This window comes from Vigna umbellata, chromosome 5 (assembly GCF_029865625.1).
Source record: "Vigna umbellata cultivar VRB3 chromosome 5, Vumbellata_1.0, whole genome shotgun sequence".
Lineage (NCBI taxonomy): Eukaryota > Viridiplantae > Streptophyta > Magnoliopsida > Fabales > Fabaceae > Vigna > Vigna umbellata.
In genome coordinates this window covers 35,607,698-35,632,415 of record NC_142169.1, presented here as the reverse complement: position 1 = coordinate 35,632,415, position 24,718 = coordinate 35,607,698, and the positions used below count along the sequence as shown (strand labels likewise).

Below are 24,718 nucleotides of genomic sequence, written 5' to 3'. Positions count from 1 at the left end.
GATGTTTACTATGTTATCATAAAATCATTCTGAGTGAACTCAGTGATTTGTTTTCTTATCCTTTAGTGATCAAATGTTGGTTTTTTATTCTTTCCTTTGAGCGTAAATCATTACATTAATATATTTTCATGCAACTATGTAATAAGTATTAGTGATGTATTCACTATAATTCTTTATGGTCTTATGAAGAAACGTAGAAGATTATATACTAGAAATCTATTAATTAATGTTAAGTTTAATTAAATTGTTTATTGTCTATTCTCTAGACTCTCACATGAAATGTTTGTCTTGCTTGTTTTAATATTTTTTATTCCTAAATTTTGAATATAAAGACATTTAGTCGTTGAAGTACCCTCTGTTTGATATATATTCAATATGTAAAATATTTTAGTATAATATTCTTTTTCTTTTATTATTATCATTGTGTGTGCTTTTCTTCTATTATTCTGCAAATCCAAGAATAATAATAATATAAGTTTTGTACTCATGCTCGCATTTGACGTTGTATACACATAAACACATTTAAGACATCGTTTTGGCATTTTGCACGTTTCACTTCAAATCAAATTAATATCATATTAATTCAATAATATTTGTTTAATATAACTCTTGAACATAATTTCTTATTATAATTTCAATTGGTTAAAATACTTTAATTTAATAATCATTGATTTGAGTATTAAATTTATAATCTATAAATTCAACAAACTTAAACAAACAAATGATTTATTTATTTATAATTAATTATTATATTTGAAGTTTTATGATATAATTATATATCTTTTTAAGTTTTTTTACTATTTAGGAAGCTAGTTACGATAAAAGAATGTTATTTAACCTTTTTAATGATAAAATAAAACTATGTACGAACTTTTTAAATAGAGTTTTGTATAAATGAAATTTAAACTAAATTAACCTCTCTTATTTGATGTTGGCTCAAATATTATAATTCAAGAAAAAATCTAATACGAACATTGTTACTTTCTATTCTATGTATTTTCTAAATTCGATCCAAATATTTGATGACATAAGCACAAATAATAAATATTTTAGGTACCTTCCATTGTTTAAGAAATATAATATATCCAAGCCCTAATCTCTACTCACCCACAATTTGAAAACGGTGTCGTCTATGTTGTTCAGTCGTCGGAGTAGCTTCCAAACCTCTAACGGTGTCGCCTCTGAACACAGACGTTGACAAACAATGTAGAATCTCTTTTCTTTTCAGTAATCTTGGAATTTCAAATTCGGTGGTTTTGATTCGTAGCCAAGGAAATGAATTTCAATTTGCCATGGCATTTGCAGGGGTGCTGTGAAATTGAATATTCGTAATTGTTCGCAGAGAGTGGATGGCGTTGCCGCCGAGCCGGAACCTGATTGGAGCTTTGACGATCTTGTTTCGGAACTCAACGATTTGGAGACGAAGCTCGCTAATACTACTTCTTCCACCGAACGCTCTGTACCTTTCGAAAAATCAAGAACTCGGTATTTATTTTCTCTCTTTCAACTTTTGGTTGTGGTTGTTGCGAATTTGAACTGTGTTGACGGTTGAGGCGTGTCCAGTGGGAGAGAAATCGAGAAAGGGAGAGCTTTCGTATTGCGAGCCGATGAGTATGAGATGGAGGACTCGGAGAGTGAGGATGATGATCATGTAGACAAGGCATTGGTAGTAGCTGGCAGTGCCAAACGGTTCACTTGTGATGAACTTTATCTGAGGTGCTCATTTCTTGAACTCTAGATTTATTCTAATATTTTGAATACGGAGAAAACGTAGCTACAGTTACACAAGCGCAGGTTCTTCAGTTATCCGATTAGAATTGGGCCTGGCCTTCATTCGGTAATTTTCATAATAAAGATTTACAATAGGGATTATGCAGGTTATGGAGAAGAAACCCTAATTCTGATTAGAGAATAATACAAAGAGTACCTAAGGAACTGTGCATTAAGTTATATCTGTTGAATAATGGAAATGTCAACATGGATCTTTTTTTTTAAGAAAAAATGGGGTTGTCTTTATATTGGGTGTTTTGAGAGTAATGTTTGCATTTCCTTTGGCGTTTCAGTAACAGTGATGACGATTCGGACATTGTTTCTGGTTTTGAAGTGCGGCCTTGCTTGATGGATGAATTGGGAGAGGTAGAAGGTGCCTTGTTTGAGTTGGCGCAGGAGCACCAGCTTAAGGTTAAGGTGAGGTATGGTGTTGATTGATGTCGGTGCACTTGTTACCTGTTTGACTTATCAGTTAAAAGTTGAATAATTTGTCTGGTGGATCACTGTATAACGTGATAAATTGTGAATCAACCTCATGGTTTGTTTTGTTATGTGGTTAACAGGATGAAATTAGGAATAAGATTTCGGCATTGGAGACAGCTTTGGTGAATGAAACTCAGAATTCTGCTTCTTCTCTCCTTCGAGTTGAGAAATATAAAGAAACAAGGCAGGAATTGGATAAAAAGTTTGACACTCAATATCAGCGTAGGATGTACGATTTCATAATCTCCCCACCCCTCATATCTTCTTTCTAGGCATTATGATTTTTCTTTCTTCTACGTATCTGTCTTTGCAGACTTTAATGTATTGTATTTCTAGTTTTCTGTCAGAACTTTAAACAGTAGATTGGTTTTATTAGTGTCTATTTTTCTATTTGTTTGGAATGGGGGCATAATGTGTTTTGCATTTCTCTTTAAAAGATACTGATGAAAGGATATAAGATTAACCTTTTTGTGGGAGGAAGATTGTTGAGATAAAGGAAAAGGTAGAGAAGAATATAGATAAAGAAGAAAACATTATGAATTATTGTTAAAAACTGCAAACTGATAACTGTACATTGTTTACATAATACTAACTAACATAACTAGCAATAGCTCTTAACACCCTCCTCAAACTCAGCGGAGAAGTTGGTAACTATAAGCTTGTCCCTTGTCCCTTGAGACTGCAAACTGCTTTCCTGAGATAGGTTTGGTAATGAGGTCAGCAATCTGAAATTGAGCAGGAAGATGAATAAACCCAACTTGTTTGCTAAGAACTGTCCTGAACAAAGTGAAGATCCTATTCAAAATGTTTGGCTCTTCAGTGCATGCTAGGATTATCTGCTAACAAATAATTCTAACATTTCTAAATAAAGACGTATCACTTTTAGCTGAGTTAAAACCCATTTGATGAGAGTCTAACTTGGTTTATGGAAACAGGACCTAGGGGCTTGCTTTAGACAGTAGATAGCTTTGTTTAACCTGCACACGTCTCCTTTATCACTTGAAGTGAATTGTGGTGGCTGTAGCATTTGCACTGTTCCCTCTACATTAATTTGTAAGAAAGCATTATTGATGTCAACTTGATGAATGGGCCGATTGAAAGAGATTGTAAGAGTAAGAACAATGTTGACTGTTGTTGGTTTGATAACATGACTGAATGTTTAAGAGAAGTCAAATCCTTCTGTTTGATGAAAGCCTTATGCTACTGATCTGGCCCTATGCCTTTGAAAACTTCCATCTGCATTGCACTTAGATTTAAAGATCCATTTGCATCCCATGAGGTAAATCTACAAGAGCCATGTGTTGTTAGACATAGTATCATTCTACTCTATTGCATAGCTTTAAACCACTCAGGTTTGTTTAAAGCCTCTTTTCCCGAGGTAGGATGAATTGTAGGATCATATTATCTATTGATAGCAGCAGCATAGGTTCTATAGGTTTGAATATACCAGCCTTAGCTCTTGTAGTCATAGAATGCCTATTTGTTACAATTTTCTCGAGAACACACAACATTAGGACCTGTATGAAGCTGAGACACATTAGGAACTGAATATTCATTTGTATCATTTTCATTCTGTAATTCAGTACCAGAAACAGTATCATGTTGTTCACTCTCCAATTTTTTTTAGTGCAGAAGCACTTGATAATCACTTGACAGCTGTTCAACGGGACCGTGAACTCAAATCACAAATAGAAGAAAGGAAAATAAGAAGTGATGCAGCTTATGAAGAGGCCAAGAGAAAGGCTGCTTTTGAAAAGCTGCAGCAAGAAAAGGCTAGAGCTGAAGCAGAGGTACTGGAACCTTTATATTTAGTTGATTGTGCTTGTTATTTGTCAAATTGTTATGGATTTATGTTTTTAAATTTCATTTGACATGAAGCTGAAAACGCCTGATGAAGTTAGTCTGCATACGTTACAACCTTTTATCTTAATTTTATTTACAGAAAGTACAAACTTTGGCCCAAATTCCCTTTCATTAATTACTTTCAAATTTTGTGGGTGCAGGCCAAAGTTAGAGCTGCTGAGGAAGCAAAACGAGAAGCTGAGAGAAAAGCAGCAATGGAAGCCAGAAAACAGGCAGCAATGGAAGCTGAAAAGAAAGCTGCAAAGGAAGCCAATGAAACTTCCAAAAGGGTTACTTCTGGAGGGACCCAACAAGCCGCTGGGGATTCAACAGATACATCAAACCTATCCAATGCTGAAAACAAGGAATATGGTATTAGTTTTCTTCTTTTACATTTATGATATATCTTTCCGATGCCACTGTTAGTTTTTGATGTTTTCCTGTTTGTCAACATCTAGTATGCAAGAACGCTTGCCTTTGTTTCAGACCATTAGTGTATCACTTAGTTGGAAATTTGCTTTTTCTTGCCATATTTCTATTCTAAAGAAATTGGTTTTCTTCTTGTCATATCAGCATTGTTTGGTGAGGCTACCTGCATAATCTGGTGTGATTTACCTGTTTGAATGTTTAGATCTATTATCTATGCATTGTTAGTTTTTACATGTTTATCATCCAAGAAATCAACTGACCTAAAACAATCTTCAGGTAATTTATATCGAGCTGCACCAAGTGCTTTGAATCTAGAACAGGGGAGACTGCAGAAATTGAAAGAGCTATGTGAGAGAAACCAAATGATAAGATCAAGTTCTAATAAGGTATTCTTGAAAGGACATCTCGGGGATATTCATCTCAAGGTTTTCTAACCTACAAGCAACACCAATTTTTGTTGATTTTTTTATGATAATTTTTAGTTCAATACTATTCTAGATAATAAAATGTATATTTTTAATGATTCTTATATTCACCTGAGGCTTGAAATTTTTGCAGTACAAGAAAATTGCTTCTGTCTATCTCACTTTATTGACTAACTAGCACACTTTGTGTCAACATCTGTTCAGGATTACACTCGGCATGAGGGTAATATTTCCCGGAATATAAGGCAAATAAGGGGTGTAAGAGACAATGTCAGGTAAAGCGAATATTTAATTTTGCTAACGCATACCTTTTTTATTAATTTTTCATGGTTTCTTGTACCTTCAATTCTTTTTAAAGGGTCAAATTTTATGTTCTAATTGTTCCTGTTTCAAAACTGTGGAAGAAATGTTTCAATCTGTACCTAAAAGTAACAAGAATATCTAATAAATGTAGACTGCTCAAGGATTTTATTTCCAATAAAGGAAATCCCTATCCTTGAATAGGATATTATTAATACGTGTCTGTTTACTCTTTTGAACATTCTGTAGGTCAAAAGCCAGCGAACTGATTAAACTTTTGAATGATCCTCAATGTCCTCAATCAGTCAGCATTGAGATATTTGCTAAAAAGGTAATTTGATATTATTGACCTTTACTGTTTCTTTCTTTCTGCTTTACCAGAACACAGACGGCAGTAATAATAGATTAATATTGAATTTAAATGTTTTTACTCCTTAAAATTGGAAGTAAATCATTGTTCAGTCACTCAAATTTAGTAAAATACGGTTTGAGTCCCTAAACACTAAATTTGAGCGGCTAGAAACAGTTTTAAAAAACTGTGGTCCTTCAAATACTGTTTAAGAACTAAAATCGTAGTTTTTTAACATTTTAAGGGACTAAAATAAACTTTTTTTAAATGGGACCAAAATCAGAATTATCCTAAATTTCAAGAACTGGAAACATAATTAAGTGGAGCCTTAATATTAAAACTGGGTTCAGTTGTTTGTTTTAGATGTGAACTTCTCATCAATTGACAGTTAAAATACTACTGATAAGTTATGATTACGCCCCCTTTTGCTTTGAATCCCTATAAAAAATTATAATTAAATACCTTTGTATAGCTGATGTAAGCCAACCGAACACCTTTCTTTTGACACTTGATCATGAGCTTTTTCTATCTTAAAATTAAACCACATGTAGCCTATTGCTTTGCTTTGGAACCTATCTATCAAGCCCTATGATTAATGATAATCAAATAATGTGGCTAAAATCCATATAATTTGGCTTTAAAATTCTCGAAATAAGGGACACAATATTTCGAAAAATGGGAATTTGATTACCTATCTATGGTTATTACTAGACAAAGCTGCCAACTAACGACATACTTCACAGGTTGTTTCGTACTGTGAAAACCCCGGGAATGCTCCCTTTGCCAGTGCCTATGTCATCGTTCTTATTACATCTCAGGTACAACATCCTTAATCCCAGTTATCCAGAGAAGCACAGAATGAATAGATATTTTTTAAAATGCAATTATTTATATAGTTTTCAATGATTTATCGTTTGCAAGGCAGATTCCACACGCAATGGATATTTTGCTTGCTGAGCTTCACATGGCTTGCCTTTATACCGTTCCAAAGCACCTGCTTTACAAGAAGGTACCTTCGATACAGATTGTGATATGGTTGTGTGATTGAGGAAGCAGTGAATTTTATATACTTGAACTCTCTTTAAAGTCATTTTGAAGGTGGGGAAATCTTTTTCTAAATAAAATTCGTTTAATGGTCATATCACATTTTATCTTAATAACAGGTCTCGCCCATTTTTTCAGAGATAAGCAAAATGGTCATGCTTTAACTGGAACTGCTACAGTGTAGACATTAGCTATCCAACTTTTCTGACGTAACAATTACATTCCATAAAGAACGATTATTTACTTTAGGCAGAAACGATAATTTTGCAATCTCGGATATAGATATATGAAAAATCTCTTTTAATTCGTTCTTGTCCTTATTCTTCGCTGCCTCTAATATTTCAACTAAATTTATTACATTAATCATTAATGGAGGGTAATTATGCATTCTAAAAAAGGATCACACGTATTCTTCAAATATAATCTAAAAAAGTCGGGGTTGAATCTGTATTATTAATTTTGCTGTGGTCAGTCCGCCTTTCAATCAAAGGAGGCATACTTCAGAAGTATTGGTTATCGAGAAGTGGACGGAAAGTTGGAGAGTACAGAAGATTATTTAAAGCGGTTAGAATCATACATGAAGGTGTATGGTGCACTGGTTCAGGTCTGTCATGAATATCAAATATTTAGATATTTAACATTGACCAGATTTCACTGAGAACTTGATCGTGTTTATTTGTTTCAACAGACTGAAACTACGAACGTTCAAAATTTCCACGGCTTGCCAGAAGGTTGGGCGTGGCTCGCAAGGTTCTTGAACACACTCCCAGCAAATCATTACACAGCTGTTTCGCTCAATGCATTCTTGCAAGTAAGTAATTTAGAATTTTAAGGTACTTTTTATGTATAAATCTGTTGAGGTTAACAAATTCTACATTGTCAGATGGCAGGATTTGCTCTCTTTAAAAGATATAAATCACAATTCTTAAAGATGCTGAATGTCGTCTCTGAGAACTTTTTAGTTGATTTGAAATCACGGAATGTACCAGAATTGACGAAGACGATTACGGAGATACAGACTTATATAGAAGATAAGAAGTTCCTTCAAGAGCCAGAAGGAAAGAGTCTGCAGTCTAATTTGTTATCTAATGTGTATGTTAATTATTGAAAATTGAAATTTTTTACTTTAATAGAAACTAGGTTAGGTAAACTGGCGATTGTTTTAATTTAAAAGGTCAGGCAGGTATTGCGCAAGGGTCAGCAAAGGCCACTCAGTAGTTGAGCAACTTTAATGTATTTTACTCTGATAAACAAAGAATAGTTCCTTTACCCTGAAAATGGAAGGATTCATAGATTATTTGAACTGACTTTATGCGGAGTCCTTGTGTGATTTGAAAATTTGTATGATATAAGCATAAGTAGGGGTAGACAAAATAAATTATACTGAACTTTTTATATCTACAGTGAATCCAAAAAGTAATTTGTCTGAAATGAATGATGATGATCTGAAATGAACAATTTTTTATTTTATTATGTTACACTGCACTATACTACGAACTTCTGATTAATTTGCCCAGTGTCCCAGTAGTTTAGGCTAACTCATACAGATTAGTAGCAGTACTCTACACTTATTTGTTTGAGTTGTAGAAAGTAAAAGTCTGATTAGAACATCATAAAAATGTTTCATGTCTATCGTAGACATAATATGATAGTAGTCAAACTTGTTCTGGTAATATAATTTCGTCATACAAAGATAATGTTACTATGAATTATGTCAAATGAATATGACATACTATAAGGATATACCATTTTCTATATTAAAAGATAAATATATGATTGTTATTAAATAATTTTACTGTTTTAAAACTAACGCATATCGACAATGCATCATAATATAATATATAAATGTATAACTCTGATAACAAAAAAGAATTTTATTAGATAAAATCTATATTGACAGGAACAAGTGTAACAATTACCATATTTTGTCTATCAGGATGACTTCCTTTTGCAATGTAGTGCGCATTTTTCTTCGAAAATGATGTACAGACTTAGATGGAGAATATAAAAGAGAGAATAGTTAAGTAATATGATGTGATCATAAGGAAAAAGAAACAAAGTGAAATAAGATATGAATTGAAATGTTCTTAATTTGTTTCAAAAACAAATGTATAGCTCATACGGACATAGTTTAAATTTATTTCCTCTTCAATTAGAAAAGAAACCACTGTTTCGAACAATGCAAGCATTTTTTAGACGAGTAGTTTTATTTAAATACAGGAGGCCTTCACGACAAACAACTACATATATACAACCAACGGGGAAGACCAATTCTTTATGTAAAAAACTCTTCCTGATCCTAACTGGGCATACAAGTTTCGCCCAAAATTGTGAGCTGATGAACAAGAAACCATCCATGAAAACAGCAAGACCAACTTTCTGCACATTATTTCGCAGCCCTGTTTATGAATCAAGTTAAATTAATGACTTAAAGCATATCAATAGAACATTCACTTTGTAACCTTCTAACTTTATCAAACGGTTATGACTAACCTTATTCTGGAAAAGAGCTAAATTTCCGCTGGTAGCACTTCTAAAGCAAAGCTAACTAGTAAAGCCTTATTTTGGTTTTGATCGTGCTCCGGCAAATGGGACAGAATTGGAGGTAATCTCCACACTCACAACAAGTCTGCAAGAAGAGTAAATGCGTTGGAGAAGGAAAAAACTTAATATTATGCTTAGTCTTTTTAGTTCTTTGCATACAGCCTTAAATACAATAATGAAGATGAATCACCTGATGCCCACAACCAAAGGCCATATCTTTCGGATTGGTGAGGCAAACCGCGCAAACCTTCAGCAAACAAAGTCATGTTATGTAAACCATTACTCAAAGGGGTACAGAAATGAAAAGTTATCATTATGATGGCACTAAAAGTAGAAAGATAAAGTATATCTTTTAGTTTAATAGGAAAGACGTTTAGCATGGACTTAAGACCTTATTATCATATAAAGAACTTGCAGATGCCTCCGTGTGAACACTGTTGTCAAGGCTAGTGTGTGTAGGTGGCCTCTGCTGAAAACTGTTTGACCTTGTCGATTTTGTGCTGATGCTGGAAGAAGTCCTACCATAGAGAGGTGGGGGTAGAGCAAGCCTGTCTGGTGAATGACCCCTCCTTGCGCTATTTGTATCAATGGAAACATGTAATTTTCAAATTTAGTTATGGTTATTAACTTTACACCAGAAAAAACCCAATTTACTACAGATACCATTTTTAATTTAATGAAATGATATTTAGTACCCCAATATGCCAAGCTCTATGGTTGCCTTATATTGAGAAGGTATCTCCATCAAAGCTGAAAGGGCAAAATCTGTCTCTTTTCTGCTTGAATCTACATTCCTTGTCATTATTTCAGTAAAATTCACAAACTACATGCAGCCATATCAAATATCACATTTTAGTATAACGGGAAGAATTGAACATGAAAAGTTAAAAAATGACAAGTGAATTACACCAAACCTGAAAATTGTCAAATGCTCGAGAAGGGATGTTATCATCAAATTCCCTCATCATATCCCATGGTCCATCTCCAACTCCCACCAGAACTATTGATAGTGGATACTCACTGCAATTTAAGAGAATATAAGAATGCAGAATTGTACTCCGCATGCCAGAAAACTAAAATTTTACCTTGCTTTAACTATTGCATCTATTGTGTTCTTCTCTTGTGGACTCAAGTTGCCATGTTCTGTGTCAACGCTTCTAGTCACCTGTGATAAATACTGAGTATCAGTTTTTGAAGCCCTAGAAGAGAGCAGAAACAATGAATATCTACAGCATGTTAACATGTGATGTTATGAGTCACTGAGCTACAGTAGATGTTAGCATTTCCATGCAAAACCAAATGAAGCTGTGCTTGAATGCTACGACTACAGCATTGCAATTTCATCATTTATGGTATGAAACTTAAGATGACTGATTCCCAAAAGCGCTTGAGTTCAGCTCAACAGTGAGAATATGAACTAGAGAATTACCTGTCCATCTGCAATTATCAGCAAGACATGATATTGGCCACCACTTTGCTCAACAATAGTCATAGCCATTTCAATAATAGGAGCAAATGAAGTGGGTCCTGTCACATGAATGTGGTGAGTAATGATGAACCTAATTAAGAAACTTCTAAGATATAAATGCAATACCTGCAAGTTTGAGGCAAGGAATAATTTGTCTGTATCGTGATAGAACTTCCTCAAATCCATTGCAGAACCTCTCTTCCGAAAAGAAACTAAACACATCTTGATCATGTGTAGACGCTGAAAGAAAATAGACAAAGGAGAAACACAAATTATGTTTGCAATCTGGACATTAGAAAAACTTCATTGGAAAAGTAGTTAGTTTCCTGTCAGACATTACCATCTCCAAATCCAAAACAAGGAATCAAGTTATCTTCATCAAAAGCTGATAGAGTTTTCCCAATAATAGAAATTGCTTGCTCATACGGGTTTTGGCCACTTCCAATGTCATGTAAACTTTTTCGATTGAATGACCTCTTCCCTGATTTTCAGGGTAACATATATATTTATTTAGCATTATAAACTCGTCACAAAATATTCAAAAATAAAATTGTGAGTACGAGATAACACCTGTCCACTCATTGCTCTTTGTGAAATCAATGCCAACAATGAGATTAGAAGATTCCAGCCCAGCATTTGCAAGTGCAGCAGTAACCTATATTCATTACTTCATTATTAGACAAAAATATAGTGTATTTTCTATATGTAGTTGTAGAACTTCTATCAATTTCAAGAGTATTGCAGTTGTTCCCTTAATATGATGAACACTGACGGGTTTTACTTGACAACTAAAGCACAGATACATGATGAGAAAACAAGAAAGTAGCAGCATCTCTTTAGCCACTTCTTCCAGCTGATCTTGTTTGTTCAACTTCTATTACATGGGCTCCAAGTCATCAACACAAAACCTTAAGGGTCAATGTTTTTGAGTCTTTATTTTTCTTTTTATGTCACTAAACTTTTGCGTTTCTACTCAATACAGGACTTTCAGCTCATACTTGAATTCTTAACATTTTTCTTTGAAAAAATAAATCTTCCGTATAACAAAAAAAGGTACCTCTCATGTTTATTATTATACTAAATCAGATTGCTCGCATAATTATTTATTAAACTACTTAAGAGCTGTCAAAGGAGTCTAACTTAGGGTGTGTGAATTGCTACAAGCTTTCTAATATGTGTTTAACTCCTACTGATAAAAAAAAGCTACTTAAGATGAACCCAGATTCCTGGCAGAGCAATTAAAAACATCTCCTTTTAGACAACTAGATGAATTAGATGGATTCCCTTCCTTTTATCCTAGTTTCTAATTTTTCAACTGTACTAAATCGCGTTCACATTGGCACAGTAGGGATATTCTTGTTTAACTTAAGTCAATGTTGCAAGTTGCAACCCCCAAGAAGACAAGAGTCAATTATAATGACAACAAGCAAATCAAAGGAGATGGAATAATTGCTGATAAGATATAAAAAAAAAAAACATAAAAACACTGTTACATGCAATGATCCAATCACCTCATCCAAGGAACGGTAGTTATCAGCTATCTTTGAATACTTCCTATTCAACTTCCTTTTTGGCTGAGCATTATCATAAAATGGAGCTGATGCCGATGCATGCTGGTGCCGAGGTGTTTGATGAGAAGGATATGGTGATTGTGGAGGGTATCCACCATAGTTATTATTATCCCATGAAGATGAAGAAGCACCATAATCATACCTCCTACCGCTTCCTTTAGAACTCTTGCCCCCCATAACAAACTCCTTCACAATGAACACCAAGATGCACAGAACACCAACCAAAACTGTCCAAGTCTCTATCTGCAACTCCAAAACGCACACATCATGTTTGTATATATAACTCTGTGAGGGAATCAAACCAAAATAACCAAAAGGGACAAAAGCTCACAACTCCGAACTGAGCAACCAATAAATTTCTGGGAAACTGGAAAAAAAAAACTTGAGGGTATGCAAAATTCAGCCCAAAATTGATGAACGAAATTTCGAGGTCACAAACACCGATAGCAGACCAAGAAAGACAGTGAGACAATTCGATGTACCTCCGGATTCATTGTTTCAACAAGAACACCAAATCAATTATGACAGACAGAAGAAGAGTGCTGTGATAAGGAAAATAGCAAGGTCAAGTCAACTGAGTTCACCCCTTTCTTCCACTTCAAACAACTTCTTTAAGATGATTAGTCTCTGTTATCAACTATTAAAAAATGAACCATCTTATTCTACAAGAACTATCTATAATAAAAAATATAGAAGAAAAGAAAAAATAACGAGAAATATTTACATTTAATCCATACATACAAATGTAAAAATGTCATAAAATAGGATTTATGCATAACTTGCTTGAATTTTTCCTTCATTCTAAATGGTTCATCTGGGGTTTCATGGGAAATTTCACATTTAATTGTTTGTGTCATGTTGACCAGTAACCAATCATTCTACTTTTCTATCATTTCACAAAGTTGACACGAAATGTTCTTAGTATATTTAGCCATAGAAAGATGCACATTGGAATTTTTTTCTCGGTGGATTCTTCCTCGTAATAACAGGTGTTATACTTTTTGAGTAAAAATTGAATTTCATGTTTAAATCAAATTGATTATTTCAAAAACATTTTAGAACTGATATACCGTAATTTATACGTAAAAGATCAGCAATACCTTCAATACACCCTCATCCTTTCATCATCCATGTGATTACATAAAAGTTATGTGGAAATATATTGGTGATCTTTTCATCTAACATAACGAAAAGAGTAAAAATCACTTGTTTATGACACTCCATTTTTTACTTTTTTTTAGAGTATAAATACTTGTAAATAAATCAAGTAGTTATTTAAAAGTAAAATCATCATAATTATGTAAATATCAAGTAAAAAGAAAAGTTCATTTTACAAATAAGATACAAAAACATGATGAAACGATTCAAATAGTTAAAGCATTTAGTTCTCTCAACCTAAATACATTGATTAAAGTTTAAACTTTTTAACTTACACTTTGAGCTCTGAATCTCTCCCACAAGTTCTTCTCCAAAAGTGTTTTAAAAAAACTTACAATTTTTTAAGACTCGCTCTCCAAAACTAAAAAGTATCCCAATTCACCTATTTATAGTGAAATTTGAACCCAAAAAATCAAATTATTTCTTGAAAAATATAAATTATAAAAGCGGGTTAAATATATTATTACATTCAAAAAATCTAATTCAGTTAGTATACCCTCTTATAATTATTTTATTTTTTAAAATAATTAATTTAATATTTAACAATATCTAATATTTTTTAATTAAATAATTACTAACCAATTTTTTAAAATTATATAATGACAAATATTTTATCTTTTATTTAAAATATTTAATAGTAAAACAAAATTAATAGTAAGTTACCTCATTAGTTAAAAAATTAAAATATAAAGACTCGGTTGACAAATATAAAAGTACTTAATCAATTAAAAGTATTTAAATTTATTAAAAAATTAAAATTTAAGTAAACTATTTATAGTATATTGTTCGGGCTTCTTCATCTATATATAATAATATATCTAATAATAGAGTTTCAATTTCACACTTAAACTTCTCACACTTGTCAAATACTTAACAGTAAGTTTTTCTTGTTATTTTTTATTTTTTCCTTTTTGACTTCTTCTTACATATTAGGTTTCGAGTTTGGTAAAGATTTGTTTAAATTTAGCAAAATCCATTAAATAATATTAAAGAAAAAAAATGTTTAATTTTAGTCTAAGCTTTCCTTTGATTACTCCTTGTAAATGGCATTTTTACTTGGAAACTTTTTCAAGGAAGCTTTCAAATTCAGTAACCATCTTGAAAAAGTTGCAACCTTTAATAAGTCATTGTCAAATGGCAAGTCCAGCAATAACGAAAAAGAGGACAACCCCCACTAATTTCAACTGCTCAAAACAACATTTTTTTGATAAATTTATATTTTAAAGTTTAGATATGACATATTTTGAATCATTTAATTTGATTTATGTTTAAAAATATATAATTAACAAATAATTATGTATTGATAATGAAAAACACTTCAAGTGATCAAATTTTGTATACTGAGATGTGGTATTTATATTGAAATATATTTGGTATACAAAACATAATTTAATTATTACTTTATATTTAATATTATGGTTTGCCTCTACATAAAATTAAGGTTTAGATATTTTTTGGAGAATGTTATTATAGCACTTTGGAGGTTGCAAATAACAATTTCTTTCAACAAGATTCTTAGCAATTGCCTATTCATTTTGTAAACAATTTACAATCAGGTAGTTTATTTTTACGTTTCCATAAATTTCTACCTGTATTTCCGACATTTTTTTGTCTTTGAAATGGTTTAATTTTAAATGTAAATTTTATAGTTTGGTATATATAATTTGTATTTCAAAATATATAATTTAGAATGTAATTTTTTTATTCCTAAAACAATAATTCAAAATATAAAATTTATATTTTAGATTGTACAATTTAAAATAATGTAAAGTATATTTTTTATTTAATATTCTGAAATAAGAAATGTAAAAAAAATTATATTCTAAATTATATATTTCAAAATATAAAAATTTATGGAAATATAAGTATAAATACGGAGATACATAAAGAAATTACCTTACAATCATCAATCATCGAAATTTGTATATCTACAAGTTATTTTTTCACTAGGTTATAGTGTACAAACATATTATAAGAGCATTTATGTTAGTCTTATTTGTTTATTCATCTTTTAAATTAAAAATACTTAATTTCTCAACTTTGGTAAAATATGTTTTCAATGTCTAAGTATTAAACTTGAGAAATTAAAAAGTGTATTTAGTTCTTAAATATATTATAATTTTGTTTTATTTCCAGTATATGTGAAACATTTAACAATTTTGATATTGGAAGAGGAGAAAGATGGGGTGGTTGGATATTTTGTAAGGATGAAATAGTAATATTAATGGTATTGTATAATAAGAACATTATGTAATGTAATGATGTGATTATGAAGATAATTCTGTGGCGGCTACTTTGGACAGGTCTTCTCAGTGGATCACAAAACTTAAACCCTTTTCTATTTTATTTCTTTTCAAGACAAGAGATATGTCTAGTGTTTACACGTTTCACTTTCCTTTCAATGGTTCACACTTATTTTTTATTAAAGATTGTTCACATTAGATAGAATCATTGTTAAGAGAAAAACTTAAACTCAAGTTTTACATTAATAATTGAATTTAAAATCTCTAACTAAGCAAACAGGAGATAACTTGCACTCTAATCTTAGTCCATTTACCTCCACAGTCAGTGATTACTCATCTTAATTTCATGATTTGAATTCTCTTTCATATCAATGTTATAAGCATAAGTATGTGCAGAAGTTGATTCTATTTTCTAATTGGATTTCATGAGGACTGCAAAAAATAACATCCCAAAAAGAATAAAACTTCAAACGGTTTTCCTATAGTATGCTGAAATCAGGACATACAGCCAGCATTGGTGATGATGGTTTCGGTAAGTTGTTCATGTATATATACCAAAATTCTGCGGAAAGGTGACATTGTGGGACAAGCTTGTTTCTTTAAAGACCATTGTTGGACCTTAAAAATGCCATTGTTGGACCCAACGCACTACATCTCATAGCTCTATGAGACCATGACTTCGAGCTTGAGCTCTTTCCTCTGCTCCACCCATCATCCTGCGACAGCTTCGCCTTTTTTGCTTCTAATTCCTTGCTAATTTCTTCCCAAACGTTTACTTCCCCATTTTCTGTAAGCAAATCCACATTTGTTTTAATGTTTCTTAGAATCGCAAGTTTTAACAGGGATAAGACCTTACCTTCCCTTTCTGTATGGCAACTAACCGCGCTAGTTCGATCACCTTTAAGTTTTTCATCAGTGCTACCATTAGTTGCTTTTGTTGGATTTATAAATGCATCACCAGAAACAACTGCAGTTTTCGATCTAAAATGGCCATGCTTAACCATTCGAACGTCAACAAGCGATGCATAATCTATCTGTAGAAGGAAAGCAGTCATTTTCAAGCAAACAAACAATCAGCATATAGTTTTATTTACCACGGCGGACATATGAACTTTCCCCCTATCATATAAGCTACAACACAAAAATAAAATAAATGGGAAAAAAAATGAAGTAACTTTACCTCTAAAGAACCATCCTCCCCATAAGGGGATGCATCAGACTGTTCAAAAGAAGATGCATCCTTCTCTGTTTCTTTCTTAAAGTCAAAAGGATATTCTAAAACCAGTTCCAGCCAAATCCTGTTTGTTTTAGAATCATACTGAGATATTTTCCCAACCTGCAAGGTTATAAATGAAATACATATTAATTTAAACCTCAGACACAAGATTTTTTATAATGTAATTCAAAAGCAAACTTGATATGTACCCTAAAGGAGGAAAGTTCAGGAGTGAAAGATGCTGATAACTCGATCAATCGATAAGCAATTACATCGCCCTCCTGCAGTGTATGATTAGGTTATTAAAAAGCACCAAATGAATACCATGCACTATAATTTACAGATTCAAAGCACAGAATACAGATAAGTTGAATGGTTAACCAGAAGCTGAAAGGACTCCTAACTCAGCCATGGGTTAATGGTCAACTACTCTAAGCAGAATGAGAATTGCCATAAGTACACATTAGTTAGGGAGAATGAAAGAAAAACACCTTAGGCAAACCAGTAAAAGATTGAAGCTTATCAAAATCTACTACATTGAAAGTGGGTTCCTTTTCAGCATTTTGAACTGTAGCATACTCTTGACTGGAATCCCCGTAGCCATCATGTTTATGGAATGACATTCTCTCTTTACCCCATTTCTGACCCTTCTTCTTGTTAGTGATTCCATTCCACTGAAATGTTTCCTGAAAGATCCAGATCTCTATCTTATGCAAGGTTTTGACAATAATGCAAAACTAACATGGAAATACAATTGTGCACCAAAAAATTTGAGTAGCTACTCAACATGGTAAGTTCTAAAACTTCGAGCTATTAACCTTATAGTGAGAATCAATATATGGATTACATTACATGGTTCAAATGACACAAAATTTATAACAAGTCACATTGATTCCTCTAAAATCATCAATCAAAAAATCCTAAAGAATTTTGTTAGCTTCCTCCCACATCTCTGATATCTATCAGGCCTCTAAGAAAAGGCTGTTTAATGAATTTTGTACTTTCCAAGAGAAATATTCTTTATCCTCCATCAAACACTAAAGTCTAAAAAGCCAGAAGTTCAAATGCAAATATAATATAATGCATAGTACATTTTTTTGGCATAATTAACAATATCACTGATTTATTGACTAATTTATGATTGAGAGTAAAACACAGCTGAAATTGTTAATCTTTTATTGAGGGAAATCAAACCAACCACTGAGAACTGATTCTGCGGTACTGCCTGATCTTGATCTGCATTAAATAGACCATTGAACATATATTAGATCATGAAAGCAATTAATTTCTACTTCATAAATCTTTGTAGATGAGATCTTCATTCAGACCTTTCTTAAGGGGCTCAAATCGAATGTGCCCTGGTCTAATTTCCACAGGAACAGTGTCATCATCTTCACTCTCTTCGTCAGATTGTTGATGTTCATCAGATTGTTGATGTTCATCAGATTGTTGATGTACATCAGAAGCAACACAGTTATTATCTTTTATAGGTAATACTTGTCCGTCTTTTTCAAGCACTGTAGTCTGGCGGAGCTGCCAATTTGAAGAGAAGAACATTTCCTTTCAGATAGAATGGTAATACATTTTGTGAATAGTAAGGCTAGACAAATGACCTTCAAGACAACAGATGAATGTTTTCAACCCTTTCAAATTATGTTGCCTAGGCATCTTAGTAACCAAAAAAAGTCGATAACTCAACAATATCAAAAAGAACTGTTATCCAGGTCATGGGAAATGGCAGGAAGACAACAATTCATTACATATCATATAGAGAATAATGTGCAAGAAAATGGCAGAAGCCACATAACAGTTGAAATATATAATGCATTTGTCAAATGCATAAAGAATTCCCAAAATTAACTCAAAACTTCAATTAGCCAGATCGAGATTAGCCAAAGATGACTAGAGGATGGAAGAGATGAACAAACATCAATGAAGGTGTTGAGTCTTTCCTTGGTCCTTATTTCATAACTACAAACAAAGTCATGATTAAAAACCCTAGGAATTCTACAGCACAATAGCACTGCAATATAAACTATTTAAGAACACTGTTCAATAGATCCAATCTCATATAAAAGGTAATATCTTCAGCATTATAGAACCAATTCACCTTTTCCTGTTTCTCCTTCTCTAGCTTCAGTTCCCTCAGCCATCTTCTTTTAGCTTTCTTCCGTCGAGCACTTCTGCTAGGCAACTGAAAAAAACAACCAATAAAAGTAAAGTGTAAATACTTGCAAGTGGTATGAAATGTCCACAAAGATGATTCCTAAAGCATTGAGCACTCCGTAATATTCAAGGGCTATCGTATACTATCTTGAACTAATAAGAAAAACGTTTAGTTATCTCAGGACTAGATTATTTCTACCGACCAAATACTCAAATTGGTCCTCTATATGCATGGGAAATCACGTTGGTCCGTCAAATAATTTTAGATATCAATTTGGTCCTCCCTTCACTGAGTAACATGAACATCAATATAATCTCTTGATTAATTGGTGTATCTTCCGATACCCATTTGATTATGTAGCCAATTTTGTTCCAGCACTACTGATTAATACAAAAGAGTAACAGAAAGAAGATCTCTGAACAAAAACGTAACTGAATTTATTGTATTGTTTTTTATAAGTACAATAGCAAGCATCTCTTCTTAAGAAAGTAAAATTTAAACCTAACTCAACCTTATAAAACTAATTTAGTATGGTGCGGTTTGAACCCACCTATACATACATACATATATATATATATATATATATATATATATATATATATATATATATATATATATATAAAGCATTAGTATGTATTCTTCAACCTCTAGTGTAAAGTTTGCGGCCTCTCTAACCAAGCCCCCAAACTATTGCCTAAACCACTAAACCAGCACTTTTCTCAGCCACACTTTTAAGGTTGCTTGACTATTACTGTGCCTTTGTAGCTTTGCTTGTGGGGTTTACTTTGTCTCCATCTCATCTCACCATTTATCTAGCTAGACGGGAGAAATGAGGATCTCTTCAGTGATTATGATTTAATTTGGATGATCTATTTTAGACGTCTATTTTAGGTGTTCATGTGTCATGTTTTGTTCTGGAGTGAGCACTAGGCACTACTACAATATTATAAGTTGTTTTATTTGTCATTTATGACATGTGAGTTACGAGTTTTGTATAGGTTTTGTTATTGACTTTCTTATGCTTATTAATCCATCATTATAAATTTAGGCTTTATTAAATATATAGTGTTACATGGGTTCTTTTCTCTTATTTATGTTACGCAATCTGCGTCTACATGAATTTTATATATCTTGTAGAATCTTGTGCTTCATGTTATTATCCCAAAAACTATGATTCAGCATTCCCTTTCCAAGTCTAGGTAGAATCTCAAGTTTATCACCGTGGTTCAATGCAAACAGGATACATATGATATATGTGTATTCAAAAGTGGTGTAAATTAAGTGTTACCTTTTTAGTTGCACTTTCATCTTGAGGCTGAACAAACCTATACAACATATCAAAGAAAAATAAGGAAAAACATTTTATATTTCTGTTATTCAGAAAACAGACATCTCATCACAAGGGGACAGGGATTTAAAATTGGATCACAATAATAAGAGGACTGAAGAATCAAACAATCTATAAAATAACATAAAATAAAATAAAAAGGAATATTGGTTTCTACCCCGTCAAACCACACTTCTTAATCTACAAATATATATATATAAACAAAAAATAACTAAGATAAAAGATCCCCAGACATGCACGCCAAAAATTGTCAATAAAATTATATTAGCAGGTTGTCTTGCCCAAAATACCAAATATGCACTGTGCAATGAACAATCAGAGGAGGAAAAGATGCACCATTGACATGTCATACAAATCACTAGTGAGATGAAAATGGACCTTGTTTCATCACTTGGACAATCACTTTTGTCATTCTTTTGTTTATCAAGGTTGCTTGGCTTATTAAGCTTGCTAGATAAATTGGAAGACTTCTTCTTGTCCTTCTTGACAAAACTCAATTGGTGATGAATACCACCTTCATTTTCTTCTTCATGGACCTCAGGAATGACTGACAAGTTTTCAGAAGTAGACAGCTTAATCTTCTTCTGACTGAATGTCAAAGATAATGGAATAAAGTCAGATAACGTTTACATGGTCGAATAACTACTTTCAAAGTTCAAAAAAAAGGAAAAAGAAAAAAGGTTTCAAAGAGAGAAGGGAGATCCCTACTTAATCTTACACTAAAAGCCAAATTAAGTTAAAATAGGAGCAGAAAGATTAATACATATATTACTGTGATAACATGGATAGAACATATTTAAGGAAGCATTAATACAAAAGTTACATAAAACTAATTCAGATAAGTAATTAGTTAGGAATCCTATGCTCACATTACTGCAAACGGGATTAATTTTTGGTTAAATGGATTCCGTAGCATTGTGAGCTAAGGATGTTTAACCATTGCCCAACCCATCAGATTTAGTTTTGTTTGGGTTCCGTATTGATGCTGAAATATGTCATGTTGTATCAATCTTTTTGCTCTTACTCTAAGAGCAAAAAAAGAAAACAAAACTAGATAGATTCCATAACATTCAGAAAAGAAAATACCCCTGAAAAATGCTCTGGGGAAAAAAATTTATCACAACTCTCTAAGCTTTGTAGCAGCAACAATATTTGAGGACAGAACTGACCTAGGGCTCTTGAGCTTCCTTGAAGCTTTTCGTTTCTTAGAGGTTGCCTTCCCATCTGATTTAGATTCCACATAAACATCATTTTCGTCGTCGTCATCCTCTTGGGACATGGTTTCTTCTGCTCCAAACTCTTCTTGAACTTGAAAACCCTCATTTGCAAGATCATTTGGGAGTTCTATAGCTAAATGCCGACGAGGGGCAGGTGACAGCATTGAAGGCATTGAAGGTTCAACATCAGTCCGTGTGCTTCCTTTTCTTTTCACACTGGGAAGTATAACAAGAGTAACATCACAGAATGCGTTGAAAAACACAGAAATAAGTATAAACTCACCAGATGATGTCCTTATCCTTCAGAATGCAAGTGGACTCAAAAGATGGTATAACAAAATCATCCATCTACATTAAAATCCAATAAGAAAACGGAATCAGGTTATCCAAGAAATTTCAATAGTCAAACATATATACTCAACAACACTAAACAAATCTAATAGTGAAATCGAGATGTAAAATAGATTTGTTTCGAGATTGTTGTACATGTACGACGGAGCATGCATATGCAAACATACCAAGAGGATGATGCCGCGGGGACAGGTGCGGTGGAGACGGAAAGCTTTGTGCAGGTGAGAGGCAACATCCGAAATGGTGCTGTGTTGGGGTTTAAGCAGAAACCAACAACGCCTCAATCCTTCCTTCTTCTTTGACTTGCTCAGCATGCCTGGATCCTCGAACACAACCCGAAGTCTCACCATCTCCGTCATCCCCTTCAATGTGGCGCTGCTGACGCAGATTTTCCGGTCACCGTCTTGATAGCTTCTCTCCGGTCTGCTTCTTAAACCCTTGTTAAGTATGTGAAAACTTCACCCCGTTTATATATTTCTTTTTTAATTATTTAATTATGAAACACAAATTCAGTTGTCTTTAATTCATTTTTAAATATTTTTAGTCCATTTTTTAAATTATAAAACTTGTTTGTCATTATGTGAATTTTTCACTCTAGTCTTTAAAGATTAATTAGGCCTTTTCTTTTGAGTGAATTTGAGATAATGGATTTGAGGAAATTTGAGAAGATTTGAAGATAAATTTTTTTTTTTATTTGAGTGAATTTGGAAGTAAATGAGAGTGAATTTGGAAATAAATAATTGGAAATGATACAATGGATTGGTGAGAATTGGACAACCAAATAAATCATGACTATTAATAAATATGATATTTTTTATAGCTGTTTCTGTAATTATATATTTTAACATGCATTATTAAATTTAAATCTATTATTCTATTTTATTTTATTTTTACTTTTTTATATTTTATAATTACTTTTCAAGTTTAAATAATCATGTATAATAATCATTTATCAATATTGTAAAGATGTATAAATTGACATTTTATATGATATTGGTTTAAAAATGTGAGATTCAAATTATTTTAATATTAAAATATTTTAATATAAATAGTTTTAAATGAAATTCATATTTTAAAATGTATTATTTTTTATAAATTGTTTTCTAAATTTTTCTTACAGTTTTTTCTTTATATAAATTGAGTTTCAATCTTCTTCTATTTTTTGTCTTTTCTGTTGTATGTATGTGAATTTATTTCACTTGTATGATCTTTTTAAAGGTCTATATGAGTCTCGGTTGATCATTAATCATACTGGTATGTTTTAATTGTTATTGTGGTGTTTTTATGTAAAAATAAGATCTTGCAAGTTGAAAGAAATTTAGTTTGTTATGGTCTTATGGCCTTAAGGGTTTTTGAATTATTTATAGCAAGTTAATATGTTTCACATACAAGGAAATTTAATTGCACTCTTTTAAAGTTATAAATACTTTGAAATTTTAAATTTTATGATTGTGTGATAAATTGACTAAATGATCTATATGAATGATGAGTGTGATCTATTGAAATATAAAAATGTTGTTTGATTTATGTTTTAGATATAATTGTCGAGTTAGTAAAGTATGAAAATTTCATGTTTTAACATATATGATTTGACTGTTTGATGATTGGATGTTTGACTCATTTAAATTTAGTTTTGTGTGATTAAGAGAACTTAAATGTGAACAATTATTCAAAATGGTACAAGCAAAATTTAAAATTGTTTTGAACAATGCACTAAGAAAGGAATATCAAATTGATCAATTTAATAGGTTTAAGTTCTCTCAAAAGAAAAAAAAAATAATACAAGTGTTGATATATAGTATAGCGTTAAGCAACACTGGGGTGACATTTAGCATCTTATTTTGCAAATAGGGTAGCGCTGAGAGGTGTAACATTGAGTGTCTAGTTTTGTGAATGGTTTGACGTTGAGCGATGTTAGGATACCGATGAACGTTATTTTTGTACTATAGGTTGAACATTTTAGTTCAAAGACATTAGACGAAATAAGTGTGTCACCAAACCTAATTTTTTGCGAGAATAAATAACGATGAACGTTACATTTTGAGATAAGTCTAGCTTGGGACACCACCTTTGATGTTAGTTTTTAAGTTTGTTATTTTCTTTTTCTTCAATTGTTTAAAATATACTTGGTATGCAATAGATGTATGCTTTTTGGTTTATTTATTAATATTTGTGGTGAAATTACACTTGTACAAATTATTTATAAAATAAATAAAACTATTTAAACAAATTATAAAAATAAATAATTTTTTTTATATTTATAAAAAAAAATATTTTTATCATAAAAAAATAAACCACGAGCGTTTCCACATATTATTATAGTAGAAAAAGTTGACACATAATGATTGTCATAATTCTTGTTCAATTAAAAAAATTGGAATTAATCTAAATATAATAAAAATTTACTTCAAGTTGTTAGTTTATACTGTTTAAAACTACTTATTCCTATAAAACATGTTTATTAATATTCATCAAACAACATACTTTAAATTAAATAACTAATACAATTTCATGATTATTTGTAATGTTACAAGAGATCATTTATTGATTCATAACTTTTAATGGTGTAGCATAACTCCCACCACATACTCAATCAAAGGTGAATCTAACAAAGCAAATAAAACATATATTACACAAAAATTTTCAATTTTGAAAATAATACTAAATAAAAAATAAGTAATTAAACTAAAATAAAAGATTCAAACCATTATATAGGAATAGAGTGAAATTCATGTGAGATGAGTAAGAAGAAATAAAATGAAACTCTAGAAAAAAGATATTGTTACAGACAGT

General features: G+C 31.9%; 3 protein-coding genes across 4 annotated transcripts; 1 reads left to right on the top strand and 2 right to left on the bottom strand.

Annotated features, from left to right (window-relative positions):
* The first annotated feature begins 1,060 nt into the window (after positions 1-1,060).
* On the top strand, positions 1,061-7,949 carry GLE1 (nucleoporin GLE1-like protein). The gene is made up of 15 exons (XM_047325138.2): positions 1,061-1,206; positions 1,306-1,485; positions 1,564-1,716; positions 2,064-2,187; positions 2,334-2,482; positions 3,881-4,043; positions 4,257-4,467; positions 4,801-4,910; positions 5,154-5,224; positions 5,499-5,580; positions 6,342-6,416; positions 6,524-6,607; positions 7,115-7,246; positions 7,331-7,453; positions 7,526-7,949. Coding segments are annotated over exons 1-15 (1,884 nt in total). The 5' UTR covers positions 1,061-1,204; the 3' UTR covers positions 7,751-7,949.
* Positions 7,950-8,769: 820 nt separating this feature from the next.
* Positions 8,770-13,001, bottom strand: LOC124847611 (Copine (Calcium-dependent phospholipid-binding protein) family). Its single transcript, XM_047325145.2, has 13 exons — positions 12,708-13,001; positions 12,166-12,468; positions 11,225-11,309; positions 10,995-11,135; positions 10,781-10,894; positions 10,616-10,713; positions 10,272-10,351; positions 10,101-10,206; positions 9,882-10,009; positions 9,578-9,761; positions 9,377-9,433; positions 9,136-9,271; positions 8,770-9,041 (listed from the first exon to the last, which is right to left on the bottom strand). Exons 1-12 carry the CDS (start codon positions 12,717-12,719, stop codon positions 9,191-9,193), a joined length of 1,389 nt encoding a protein of 462 aa, XP_047181101.1. The 5' UTR covers positions 12,720-13,001; the 3' UTR covers positions 8,770-9,041; positions 9,136-9,190.
* A 2,951-nt stretch (positions 13,002-15,952) lies between these two features.
* On the bottom strand, positions 15,953-22,379 carry LOC124847607 (sphere organelles protein-like protein). 2 transcript variants are annotated; one of them, XM_047325137.2, is made up of 13 exons: positions 22,093-22,379; positions 21,858-21,922; positions 21,527-21,790; positions 20,736-20,945; positions 20,298-20,334; positions 18,953-19,036; positions 18,171-18,375; positions 18,041-18,078; positions 17,334-17,528; positions 17,052-17,123; positions 16,807-16,962; positions 16,483-16,660; positions 15,953-16,413 (listed from the first exon to the last, which is right to left on the bottom strand). In XM_047325137.2, exons 1-13 carry the CDS (start codon positions 22,282-22,284, stop codon positions 16,226-16,228), a joined length of 1,884 nt encoding a protein of 627 aa, XP_047181093.2. In that variant the 5' UTR covers positions 22,285-22,379; the 3' UTR covers positions 15,953-16,225. The 2 variants fall into 2 exon arrangements, with proteins under 2 accessions (XP_047181093.2, XP_087970918.1); XM_088114792.1 differs by having other exon boundaries at positions 15,953-16,660.
* Between the last annotated feature and the right edge of the window lie 2,339 nt (positions 22,380-24,718).